At 35.7% G+C, this 13,294-nt stretch overlaps 1 protein-coding gene across 5 annotated transcripts in view; it reads right to left on the minus strand.

The window, feature by feature from the left end:
* The window catches only part of LOC112995240 (APC regulator of WNT signaling pathway), a 94,613-nt gene that overhangs the window by 53,571 nt on the left and 27,748 nt on the right, over positions 1–13,294 (minus strand). For 3 of the 5 annotated variants that reach the window (XM_064501247.1, XM_064501245.1, XM_064501246.1), the window contains exon 2: positions 7,107–7,259. In XM_064501247.1, the coding sequence (XP_064357317.1) occupies positions 7,107–7,241 (135 nt within the window). In that variant the 5' untranslated portion in view covers positions 7,242–7,259. Of the gene's footprint in view, positions 1–1,113; positions 1,203–6,681; positions 6,759–7,106; positions 7,260–13,294 lie in introns of those variants that run through there. The other 2 variants (XM_064501248.1, XM_064501249.1) reach the window with 2 other exon arrangements.

The following is a 13,294-nucleotide window of genomic DNA, read 5'->3' on the forward strand; positions in this document are numbered from 1 at the left end:
ATAAAATCACAACTTGGAGGGAGGGGAGAGCTGACATTTTGAGAGATTTGTGATAACTGCAAGACCTCTCCCTATGGCACATTGTTGCCATGCTAATTCAGAGCCCCTTATTATGTATATAAAGTTACAGCTGTTTTCCCTCACAAATTGTTCTACACTTGGGAGCACTGAATCTTATCTGCCATGTATTCATCCAGTCATGCAATATCATGAGATCCTTCTGCAGCTCTTCACACTCAGGCTTCATTTTTACCACACTGAAAAATCACCAGTCAAACTTTTTTACCTCATTCTTAAATAATTTATGAATATGTTGAAAAACACAGGTTGCAGCATATATCTCAGTAGGACACTATTGGTAACACTAAAAACCCCTGACCATTTATTCTGCTCTTCAATTTTTACCTTCCCACTCTTTATGAGTCTTTGACGAGAAACATTACAAAAATCCTTTCAGAAATCCAAGCAGATTCATCAAGGCCAATACTGCTTTCCTCCTACTCAATAACTCCTTCTAAGGACTCTAACAGATTTGTGAGCCATGAGTGTCTCTAAGAAAATAATGTCAACTCTTTGCCAACTAATAGCCTAAGTCTATTCTTTACTCTGCTTTCCGACAATGCGCCTATTATGATCACCAGGCTTGCTGGTTTGTAGATCTCCAATTTTTCCTAGAAAGTCTTCTTAAAAAGTGGCATCACGCTTGCCATCTTCCATAACTCTTGCACCGAGGCAATCTTAAACATAGAGTATGGAGCTTTATCTTCATCTGGCAAGAAAAAGTGGTTGTAAATATGTAAAAGATCTTGCAGGAAAATTACATGTGCATAAATTGGTTAAGTAATGCAGATGTATGTTCGGTGGAATGGAAAAATAAGAAAATACTAAACTTTCTTCAGTTTGGATTCTACAGTTTGACAGTATATCATTGTCCTTATGTTTAACAGATAAATACAGATAGATATGTATGGAAGCAAGTGAAAACTTGTCGAGGAGGAAGTTCAGGGGCTAAGGAGGTACCTAACTAATAGTTAGAGGATATCTCTTAAGCAATAAGGTTGGCAAAGCAGAGATTACATAGAAAAGATGCATTGGCTAAGAAGTCATATTTACTTGAGTTGCTGCAAGGAGGTAACCAATCATAGAGGGAACTTCATGATCCATGATCAAACAAGAAATGACTGGCTGACAAACTGATGAGACTGTTGACAGAAGGGAAATAATTCAAATCAAAATGAAATTCCTCAAAGTATCTTAGCAATTGTTTTTCTATGTAGTCAAAACCCATTCCAATCCAAAGTAAAGCACCACAAGATTTATTACTCTACTTTCCAGTTTGCAGAAAAAACCCACAAACGCTATCGATGTCAAAAATAAACCACTCTTTGACCTGCAGTGGACATCAAAGTAACTAGCTCTCTAGCACTTTGTCTTTTAAATCTGAATTCCTTAAAAACAAGACCCAGAAAATTATTAAAACTAAAACCCTTATATGAAGGCAATAATCTGCTAAACAGGAACTTTTTATAAACCAAGTAAGTATAAAAAAACGACAAATAAGCAGCTCAGGATTTCCCTAGAGCAAAAGTTTAACCCTTGACTTGTTTCTTTTCAGTATGTATTTACATAAAGCTTTTGCCATTTTTGCATCTTTTCTGTTGACCTTTTTCATCTATTCAACCTGTACAAGACAATAACTGCATCTGAAAGCAAAAAGCAAAATGTATTATTATATATATTATTATAGAAATTGAATCACTGGTTTCCACAATGCTTGGGCCAGAAAGACAGAGAACTGACCTATCTTATGGACCAACATGAACTTTTAACATTAAAAATTGAAAACATTATTGAAGATATGGATACAATGACCAGTTAAAGAAACACTGAACTAAGGGTTTTTAGAATTTAAAACTACAGGTGACCAAACTTGTCACAGAATCACAGAATAGTTGGGGCTGGCAGGGACCTCTGGAGATTGCCTGGTTCAACCCCCTGCTCAAGCAGGCTCAGCTGGAACAGGCTGCCCAGGACCATGTCCAGTTGGGTTCTGAATATCTCTCAAAGATGGAGACTCCACAACCTCTCTGGGCAGCCTGTGCCAGCGTTCAACCACCCTCACAGTGAAGGAACCTTGTCATCTTCTTAACAACAAAAATTTAAAGATGAATTTTTTTTTAATCTAATGCATTCTAAAGAAGAAGAAATGAACCAGACAACTACTAGGCAGTTCCTGTTCAATTTACCTTATCACAAGCGAACTGCAAAATGTAAATTAGCTTCAAAATTACACAAAATTAGATTTACTTTTAAATATCTGTTGCAAAAAATAGGTGTATGTTGTATTAAAATCTAGTATTTTCCTTTGAATTTGAGATTAAAATGCTGGTTTGTGATAAGTATCTGAAAATAACCTTTTCCACTCTGCCAGCTACCATAACATATGCTAAAGCTCTTCTGGAGTGCTAAGAGTTATATAATTGAACATTAATATGGTATTACTAACATCACACTGCTTTAACAGAAATAAATTAATATGACTAGCAAAGTGGAATCACTGAAGGGATACCATATGTTCTTTATTCTCAATTACTGACATTTATTCAACAATTGTTGTATTAGTCATGATTTTGAATATATTTTCCTCTTCAAAAACTGTATTCTGATGCTGAAAAAGCCTGGCTTAACCTTCTTCTGGTGAAGTTTGGCTCTCCTAGATTTCCAGGAGGAATTTATTTAGCTGCACAAAATTCACAACAGATTTTATTCAACCTGACTTCATTAATTTAAATATTTTTGCTGTTATCTAACACCAAGGCTACCAAAAGTTCTTCATCTCAACTATTTTGTTTAAAAGTGAATCATGAAGAAAATGAGAAAGTTAATTTGCATCTGGCAGAAAAGAAAAATAAAGAAGTATTCTCTCCAGGAGTACTCTCCAAAGTATTAGTTTTAAATTGTCCAAACAGCAATACCGATAAGGTATTGTAACATGTCCTCTTGAAGACTATACTAAACAAAATAATCACTAAGGTTTAGATTACACAGTAAGAAATACCACCATAGCAATACAGTGGTCAAGACTTTTCTTCTAACAGAGTTATTCCAAACATACTTCAGCATAAGGGCAAAATTCGAACTTGATCTTAACTCTTACAGGGAAAATAAATGAATGAGCAGATGCGAGAGTTAAATACATAAACCTCTCTGTACTGGGCAGAAAATGCAGCTTGTGCTTGCATGATTTTATTCTCTATAGGACATACATTAGAATGCTTCTCAAAAAAAAATTTAAGAAATCAAAATCCATTCTAGTGAAATTCTTTGTTATTGCTACACTTTGACACAAGATACGGGCAATGAAATGAGTTGGAAAATAGAAGGTAACTCTATCTGTACTATATAAAGATGAAACGGAGAGCTTTTTATACACAGACCTTTATATACAATGAAGGTGGCTTTCTTACACAAAACAACACACATTACTCATTTTACTGTAAAATCCAAGCAGAGACAAAGTGAGTGTGGAAATCAAGGATGACGTAAGTTATTGCTTTGCTATTTCTTGAATACTTAAAGTTAATTTAGTTAGTAATTAAGTAATTATTTGTACTTATTCCCATCAAGGTTTTACACAGAGAAGAATATTAATATGAATTAGCTACTATATGAAAAAAAATGAAAAAATTCCTTGGCAGAGAAAAATTTGTCATTTACACAAACTAAGCAGAACCATGTTCATTTGCAACATATATCTAGAAAATGGAGGCCTTTTTCTAACACAAAGAGTTCTACATTTATAGACAGAAAGTAGATACAACACTGCACAGCTTTTTCATTTCTTTACAAATTGTACAGATTTTCAACAAGAATAAAACTGCAGTCTCTGTTTTTTTCCTAATTTTTCCATAGTCTGTTTTATGTAGTTACTCCTATTTTCTACATCTAGAGACTTTAACCATTTTTCTATATGCATGGGCCTACTTCATCATTACTGCATTGATCATCAAACAGCTTTTTTTTTTTTTTTTTTTAGAGAGAACATTTTATCATACTGAACTGCTGTATTTCATCTGACAGTAAGCCAATAGTAACAACTGAATTTCCCAAGTTAGTCATAATACTCTGAGGGATTTCTTTTGTTTGAACAGTTAATCCCTAAGACAACACAAATTAAAAAACAAAGTGGACATTGTTTTATTAATCATTTTGGCACTCCTGATATCATACCCATCTTTATTTATCACTAAAATTCTTTTCTGGTCTGCAAATGTAACTGTTTTCCCTTTTAAACATGAAATTCAGCTTTAAACATGAAGCATACAGACATTGTACTTTACAATATAGGTCAGCAGTAGTTTATAAAAACTGCATCTGCAAGATGAGCTCATGTTAAGCTTTTAATTCTAGCATGATTATCTTTACATTTCTGAAATAGAGAGATTACAAAAATAAGGTACATTTGCACAACATTTTAACACTCCTGCTTTCAAAATCAGTTTCTTTAAAAATATTCAATACTGTCTTTAAAATGCCCTCCCAAAGTATTTTCTTCAACAACTGATTAAGGAAAAAGGCAGAAAAGCACGTATAAGTAAACATATTAAAAGCCCAAAGAATTACTATGAGATGTTTCTGCCTTATCACAGATCTAAATAAATGGTGTAAGAATGATAATGTTGCCATAAAAATGTCATAGAACCACAGCTCATTTCTCCCTTTATCAGTTCCTTTCTCCCATTCATACTTGCGATTTTATTTGGTCGTCGGGGCTGCTAGGTCTCTGTTTCATTCCAAAGAAGCTACTTACGTGCTATCTCAAAGGATTAGTTTTTCAAAGTAGTTGGAGTTTTAATTATTCTTATGGTAGTTACAGGACTTTCAACCCTTCACTTCCCCGTTCTTCTAATTACTTTCCTTGTAATTATCCCTAATCATGGCACTGGAACCACACAAACACTGAAGCAAGCAGTTTCCTTCAGTGGAACAAAGCCAGCATGTACTTTCTCCTGAAGCTTATAAAGCTGAAATCACCTCCTGACTAAAAAGAATCCGGCGCTGATCTTCACCAAACTTTTTCACCCACAGATGGCAATTCCCCAGATCATTCTCATACCACCTTTCAAATTCAAGGTAAGTCAAAGCAAGATTTGGATGCTTTTCAAATACATCTGAAATAAACACTGGGAACAGGGAAACAGGAAGCAGGGAAAGAAACAGTGTCTCACTTCAGGTCCAAGAGCAAACACTCATGAGGAATAGAACTGGCTGGGATTTATTGGTAGAATACGGATGAAATAATTCAGGTTAATCGAAACAATCTCCTCCCCCAAAAGAAAAGAAACATACTGAGTTTGGTGATATTTGGGGGGGGATAAGCTCCTCAGATCCAGGATGGCATTTCAGAGAGCGCAAATACGAGATATCTACTCGGAACATACTAAAAAACTCTTCAGCGGAGTGTGATAGAATCGCTTTCAGCTTGGTGGTCTGCCAGATTTGAAGCAAGGATATAAACCTGTCCCACATCCCAAATTAATGCCCTAGACTCCAGCTTATACAGCTGGTCTGTCTCCAGGTCATTGGAAATTTAATTATGTACGCAGAAGTCAGAAGAAAAAAAAAAACATATGGGGACAAAGAAGGGAAGAGACTTTTTCTCTATCCTTTTTTCAAACCACAAGAAAGATCATCTCTCCTATTCTTTGCTCCCTTATTTCAGATTGAAATGACAAGGAGAGTGGTGGAATTATTGACGAATTTGTGATAGTATTATCTGCAAAAATGACAGACCTATCTCAAACTTTCTGATAGGTACTTAAGCAAAAAATTATTTTCAGAGTTGTTAATGCCAAATGTAGTTACAAGCAGCTGGCATAAAGGGCTATAATTTCATTTGAATTCCAGGAAGCAGAGCCATTTTCATTTTATAGCAAAATGCAAAGATTAAAAATAACTGAAAAATAAGTAGTTCTTTCAAGTTTCGTCACAACTACCAATGGTGATTCAGAACACAAGAAAAATTTTCTTCTTAGAGTGAATACATAGCTCACAATCTAGATGTTGGAGGAAAAGAAAGTTCACTTATAAGTATATTTTATAATTACTACATTCATCAAACAAGCATATTTTGAAAAATTAAAAATAACTGTAAATTTATCAGATGAACATGAAAAAGCAAGGAGATGGGCACACAAACGTAGCTTAATGTTTAGAGCATCTCTATATACTATACTGGAGTACATGCAGAGATTCTGACTATTTCTGAGCCATGTTAGGTTAGGCACCAAAAACAGTCTAGTTTTGCCAGCTGTTAGCACCAAGAAACAGGATTCGTCAGCTCAAGAATAGCGCTATGTTAATGCAGCTATATTGCTTGTGAAATTCTGCCCTGTTCAGTGCCATGTACCACACCCATACAGCTGTACATATATCTTCCTACTGATCAAGATCCACCTAAATCTCATCCAAGCCTAGTGTTTCTCCTTGGATAAGTGTCTCTGAAGGCCTGCACCTAGCCAATAAACACTAGATGGACAGATCTGGATGAAACTAAAAAGTCTGAATTTAGGCCTTGGGAGAGGCTGGAGAGTTGTGGTTTAATTTTAAAAATAAACTTTTATTTTTGGAATGTTAATTCAACATTGCAATTGTAGCAAAACCAAAATATTTTAAACTTACCTTAAAACACTATGAAAATCTCCAGTCTCTCCCATGTTTTCAAAAGCTGAGCAATACTGGCTTTGTCATAAACTATGTCAGCAGACTGGACTTCCTGCTGGGAAGTACAGCAGTGGTAAAATGGTAGAGCTTATCATGAAACACCAAAAGAGAAGATATAAAAACAGGAAGGTGTTTCTAAAAACCATTTGAAGTGTTGTTTTAATTTTCAAATTTCAAAAAAATAAAAAAAAAAGAAAGAAGTGCACTATTAGGTAGATTCGATTAATCTAGTATTCCCTTACAAAAATTCTTTTCTAGGTTGTGTATCTAGAAGCAAACAAAACTTGTTAAGCAACTACCAGTCCATTAAAACACTTGCACACAATCAAAAACAAAGGCAATAACAGAAGAGATGATTCACACAGAAATTTAGCTTGCAATACCTTCATGTTAGATGCCTCAGTTTCCAGTTTTGTTAGGTGATTTGAGTTGTCCTCAAGCTCTTGTCGAAGGTTGGAGTTCTCCATCTTTAATGCCTCAACTTGCTTTAACAACTGATCATATGAAGCTGCAGCCATCCTGGGCTACCCTCAACCCTAGAGAAATAACAGGCAATACTAAAATTAAACATTTTAGGAAAAACTTATCTAAACATGAAGTTACATCTTACTTTTTTCCATGAGCCACTCAACGTTCTAAACATTTAATTCAAATCCATTAAATCAAGACCTAGAACTAATGCCATTTCAAAGGCATTTTTCAGTGGGCTTCCATTTGATACACATGATTCAGCAAAGGAAAGAAGTTGAGAACAATTGCTTCAGGTATTAGAGAAAGCCAGAATTCATAAAGGAAAATCATACCACCACACAAAAGCATCATTAGCATTAGTGCTTCAGTTATAACAATAAAAAACTAAGCAGATAATAGACCGTATTTAATCATTTTTGAATAGTCAACAAGCAGTGTCAACCATATCTACAAGATGCTGACTGACTGCCCACATATTTTATGAAGTGGAAGATAGTCACAAATGCCCAGCACTCCTTAGAATAACACACACTCATGGAAATGTTGTGTGAAAGGAGAACAACAGCTAAGTACTGAGCAATTTTAACAGAACAAAAGCATCAAATGTAGCAGTAATCAATCTTCATGACTAGGAGTTTTTCAAAAGACTTAAAATAAATATTCAATGTATTTCCAACACAAGAAGTGGTTATATTGCACAGTAGAAAAAACAGATTAAAGGGCTTTTCCTAGTATCAAGGATACTCCACATTGAAAATACAAAAAAGAAAAGTAGCAAAGGTACGTTACATGATCTATGAAATAAAAACATCAAATACATTGTTACAGTGATTTTGTCAATAAGTCATACCTGCATTTTCAGTGATATTTATTTTGGGTAATACTGTAACACAGTCCTAAAACACCACCACAATTATTCAGCCATTACAAAGTAGCATGTAACAAATATTCTAATTTAAAGGATAAAATTGAAATTATTTCCTGCTTTCCAAATCAACAAACCATCAGAGTTTTCATCTAAGAAACAATATGCAAGATAATGAAAACGTGGTTAATCACATTTGAACCACTTTACAGTTGAAGTTATCAATTTCTTATTCATCAGTCATCCAAGAGACTAACAGGAAGCCCAGCATATTTCACTGTAAGACTCTGCTAAGCAAGTACAGGACCTGTAACTCAAAGGAGAACAATGCAAAAAAGCTTTCAGGACAACATTTCTTTTTCATCACCCCTATAGTGACTTTGGAAAAGATCAAAAATCTAAAGTTGGATCATAGTTAGAATTTCTTTTGTTCTTCTGGAACATGTTGCAAACGCAGGCCGCAAGCTGCGCGGTGAAGGGTGCTGACGGAAGAGCAGCTTCTGTGCACCCGCTCGCCGCGCTGCCGACCTTTACAATTACAAAGTCAAGGAAGCGCCTGGGTAATCGATTTCACTCTCTGAGACACCTCTTAATTGAATTATCATCAAGCTAATTAACAAGTAGGTAAAATTAGCCCAATGGTTGGACTTAGTTCTCCTAATTTTCAGATTTTATATAGGTTTAATCTCTTAAATGTTAAAGAAAATATAAGCGAAAAAATATATAGTTAAAGATGGGAACAATAACGAAAGCTCTACTGCTTTTTGATGCTACTAGTTTACCTCCTTTTCAAGAAACAGATCTTGATGTTCTAAACATCTCTCATCATTAAAAAAAGACCAAGAAGCTGCTGTTTGCAGAACAGTGACTTCACTGACAGTACAAATGTGGCGAAGAAAAAAATCCCAAATAAATATTTATTTTTCATGATACAGTCATACTGGACTAGAGACCTCAATTTCAGAGAAATGACAGCAGTCTGGGACAACTACTCTGTTACATGGATTCTGTGCTTTTATCATCAGGCAGTTCCACCCAGCTGGCAGAGAGCTGTCAAAGCGTGTTGAAACGAAAAAAGAAGAAAAAAAGCGCACTGTTTGTGTTCCATTTCATGCCTGTATTTATTTGGTAAGTACTAATTTGCCACTCTAATAAAACCAGCAGCTGTAGTTTATGTTTCTTTTCAGAACATAAACTACATGGACAATCCTGCACAAGCCCAAGCAAAGGTATGTAACTTTAAAATGTTTTTACTTCAAATTGCTGTCTATTAGTATCGTACTATATTATTGATAGCATCTGTTGTTTTATAGGAGGCTCTGGAATTGCACTGTGGAGGTAATTAACTTAAACGTTCATTTGTTGCACCTCTGACATGTTAGAAATACACCTCAATTATATCACGCATTTATTCATTTACATCTAATTGACAGTGGCTGCTGTGTGCCATGGTTTGACATGCATGTCGGTTCCAGCTAGAATATCTTTTTCTTACATTATGTTAACCGGTGGTAAATATGAAAGGACAGGTAATGATTAAAATATCAGATTCTTCCATTTTCTGTCCAATCTGAGAAATTCTCACTCATGCATTTGGAAGTCAAAATAATTTGCCACCCTTAGCAAGATGCATAAACACAAAGAAGAAAATGCAGAAAAATGAATGAGGAGAGGACCTACAGTAGAAGAACAGCAATTAGTGGGCTCAGATTTTGTAAATGAAAACAAGCTTAAATGTAGTTATGTTAAATGAGTAAGATTCTAGTTATGGCGGGGGGGTAATTTTAAGTAGTGCATCTTACATAAAGTGTCTGCCAACTCTCAAAAAAAAAACAACTTTAAGGCAGTATTTTGAATAAAAACAAAAAGTTTTACTCATTATGCATCCAGTAATAAAGATTCACTTATTATCCCTTAAAGAAGTAAGCTCCTCTCCCCAAAATCCACCAAAATTCTCTTAGCTGAAGCACTAAATATTCAATGGTTTCAAATAAGCAAAATAAAAGGCACATTCGCCAAACTGTTAATTTCAATTGATGTGATAAGACTCAGAGCAGAATTCAAGATTGGCTTTAGGCAATTCCCATCTGTTCCTATCACTCTCTCAACATACGAAAACTGGAAGCAGGATCTCAAAAACCTGAAGAAAAATACGTTAAAAAATAGCAATTTTGTTACCATCTTCCTCTCCTGATCTTAGTTCCTAGGATCTCCTTCCTTTTGTGGAATATATTATTTTTTCACAATATTGGAGTGAGACCGTGTTCCACCTTAGACTAGGAGTCACTCACCAATTTACATCAAATACTACTTATGCAGGTTTTCAAATAAAAGACTATTGGGATTAGCTCATTGCTAGAAGCTAGGTAATCCAAAAACATCTTCAATTTTTATTTAATAACAGATGTTGTCCACAATGACAATAAGTTACATTTTTCACAGTTAGAAAGGAAACTCGCGCCTCAAAAATATTTTGAGCTTGGCTCAAGGATTGCATTTTATTTTGCTATTAGCCTTTAATCCAATTTTCTTGTGTACTCTTATTACAGAAAAAATCCAAAAGATAAGAACCACCCACAAATGTTTGTTCATGGAATCGTTCATTATGAACAATACCTTTACATCACAAAATACAGACTTTACACCGCAAAATAACCTGTATATCCCCAAAAGTTAAATAATGAATCTTTTGGTAAGCCAAAATATCCAGTCCAAAAATATGATTAGTTTGAATGTCTTATGCTGAATTTAGAATTCCAAATACAAACACTAAAAAGTCAAATATTTCTACTCTTTGAACCACTCATAAACTGCAAAAACAAAAGGAAAGATAAATGAGGAAAATTAACGAAGCCGTTTGGGAGAATTCAGCATCCGTACAATGGCACAAGTTATTAAAGAGAAAACCTTACAGACTTCAGTGTGGTCAGCATTTCTCCAAAAGCACATGACTATTTTACGTAACAGATAAAACTGCTGTATAAAAAAGTTTCCAAGCCTGACGATGACCCAAACTGAAGGGAGAGGCAACACATTCCCTGGCTACCTGAAGCCCAGCTGAACACCTAGTGCTGGCACAGAAAACACTTACTGGGACAGGAGCCCTATTTCTATTTTTTTTCAGCATTCTCAGTGCCACACAGCTCTGGCACTTGCTGCATAAGTCCCAGCTACAAGCATCATCCGATAGCCCGCAACAGCACTGAGAAGTGGCTTGAAGGGAAGAGGTCTAACGTTACAGATGCACTGTGGGCCAGGCAGGCATTGCATTGCTTTCAGTGATGCCATGCCCTCGGCTAAGGCGAGTGGCTAGACGCTTGAAGGGTTTACCCTCCACCACAGCACAGCACTCCTCAGGAGCAAATGGACTAGACCTCCTCAACCCTTCAAGATGATTCTTGATTTTCCTCCCTGTAAAGGAAGGGCTACCAAATATTTGAGACTACCCTACACTCAGGCCGACATAGTAAATTACTTTGTAGAAATGACAGGCCTAACCTACCCCAACTGCAGCACAGCATTTGAAATGGTGCCACATGTAAAATCAGCTATGGTTATGATAGAGATTAGTAGAAAACTGTAAATAGGTAAGGAATAATTTAAAGACAAGATGACACTGGGCTGTGCTGAAAGCAGAATTGTTGGGCTGGAGACAGGCTATTAGTCAAGTTCCCCAAGAACTAGTTTGTGACAGATATTATTCAATATTTCATTATTGACCTTGGCACAAGAAGTGGCTGAGTGGCAACAAAGCTTGATGTCATAAATTCAAGAAGCTTCATGAGATCAGAGGACTGGAACACAATATATAAAGAATTTGATGACCTGAGGAAGGGAACAGTAGAAATAGGATGAAATTAAATAACATAAAATGCAAGGTCATTGATTTAGGAATCACTAACAAGAGCTACCACTGTTACCTGGGATCTTGTCACTTGGAAGTACTGAGCAGGGAGGAGACTAACTCGAACCTTACCAGTCAGCCAACAGAAAGCTAGAGCACTACCAACACGATACTAACACAAGGAAAGCAAACATAATCCCTGGAGTTACCACCTCATTTTACAAGATATAAGTAACATCTGAACAAGGACGCTATGCACAGTTTCGGTCAACTATACTAAGAAAAGTGAATGTAAGTGGGTGCATAGGAAGATGCTAAGTGATCAGGAAACTAGAGGGTCTCTTATATCAGATGAGACTAGCTGAGCAAACCTTTGCTGCTTCAGCTAAACAAAGGCTGGAAGGTCACAGCTACATCTTATAAATATTATTAGGGAAGAAAAAACACTTAAGAAGGAGAAAAATATTTATGTTAAAATGCAGTACTGACACAGAACAAATGGGTATGAATTGGTCATTAATGAACGTAGACTGGAAACCTCCAATAGAAGTTGTAAACTCAGAAATATCCTTGCCTAGCTGACCGCACAGGAAGGAACTAAACTTAACAACTCAGAAATCCAATCTTATATTCCTAAACATATATACAGAAGAATACTGTACCTATTTTCATTCCTACAATCCATTATATCAGCGCTATTCAATTAAAATTAAATTGCTTCTCTACATTCTTTTTTTCCATCATTCTATCCTTTCAGTGTCTTTTATAATAATGACATGTCAAAGTGTTTCACAAAAGACACAGTTATTTCAATTTAAAATTGGGGAAACTGAGCCACAGGTAATGCATGACCCCGAAGCAGGTTAGGCTTTCTGATGCTGAACACTGTGACACCTTTCAGCACTTAGCTTGCGGAGTGGAATCACAAGGCTCAATTGGACACTCACTAGCTGTTCTACGTATTTTGAGTAGACGCCTAAAAATTAAACTTATTTCAACAATCATTTTGAGCATTCACTTAGGTATCCAGCTATGTAAATGCTGTTAAGAACACATATCCCAAAATCTGCTTCTTCTCTGGAAACAGATACCTACCAATAACCCCAGGCTAAAACTTGCATCAGATTGGAGTTCAGATCCCCAAATTCTTGGATTTACGCTCCAAAATTATCCTTCTGGCTACAAAAAAATGACTTGACTTTTTAAACACAGAAGTGGTGGTGGCAGCAAAGGAAGAGAAATTGATAGTATCTCTCTACCCATTTCTTGTCATTTCTTGGTCAGAAATAACTCTCTTGGGATGCAGTCTTAAACTTGCCCCATAAGAAACATCCAGAATCTAGGTCTCCTAGCTCCCTGACCTGTATTCTCATCATTAAGATATTTCTTCT

Source organism: Dromaius novaehollandiae, chromosome Z (assembly GCF_036370855.1).
Source record: "Dromaius novaehollandiae isolate bDroNov1 chromosome Z, bDroNov1.hap1, whole genome shotgun sequence".
Lineage (NCBI taxonomy): Eukaryota > Metazoa > Chordata > Aves > Casuariiformes > Dromaiidae > Dromaius > Dromaius novaehollandiae.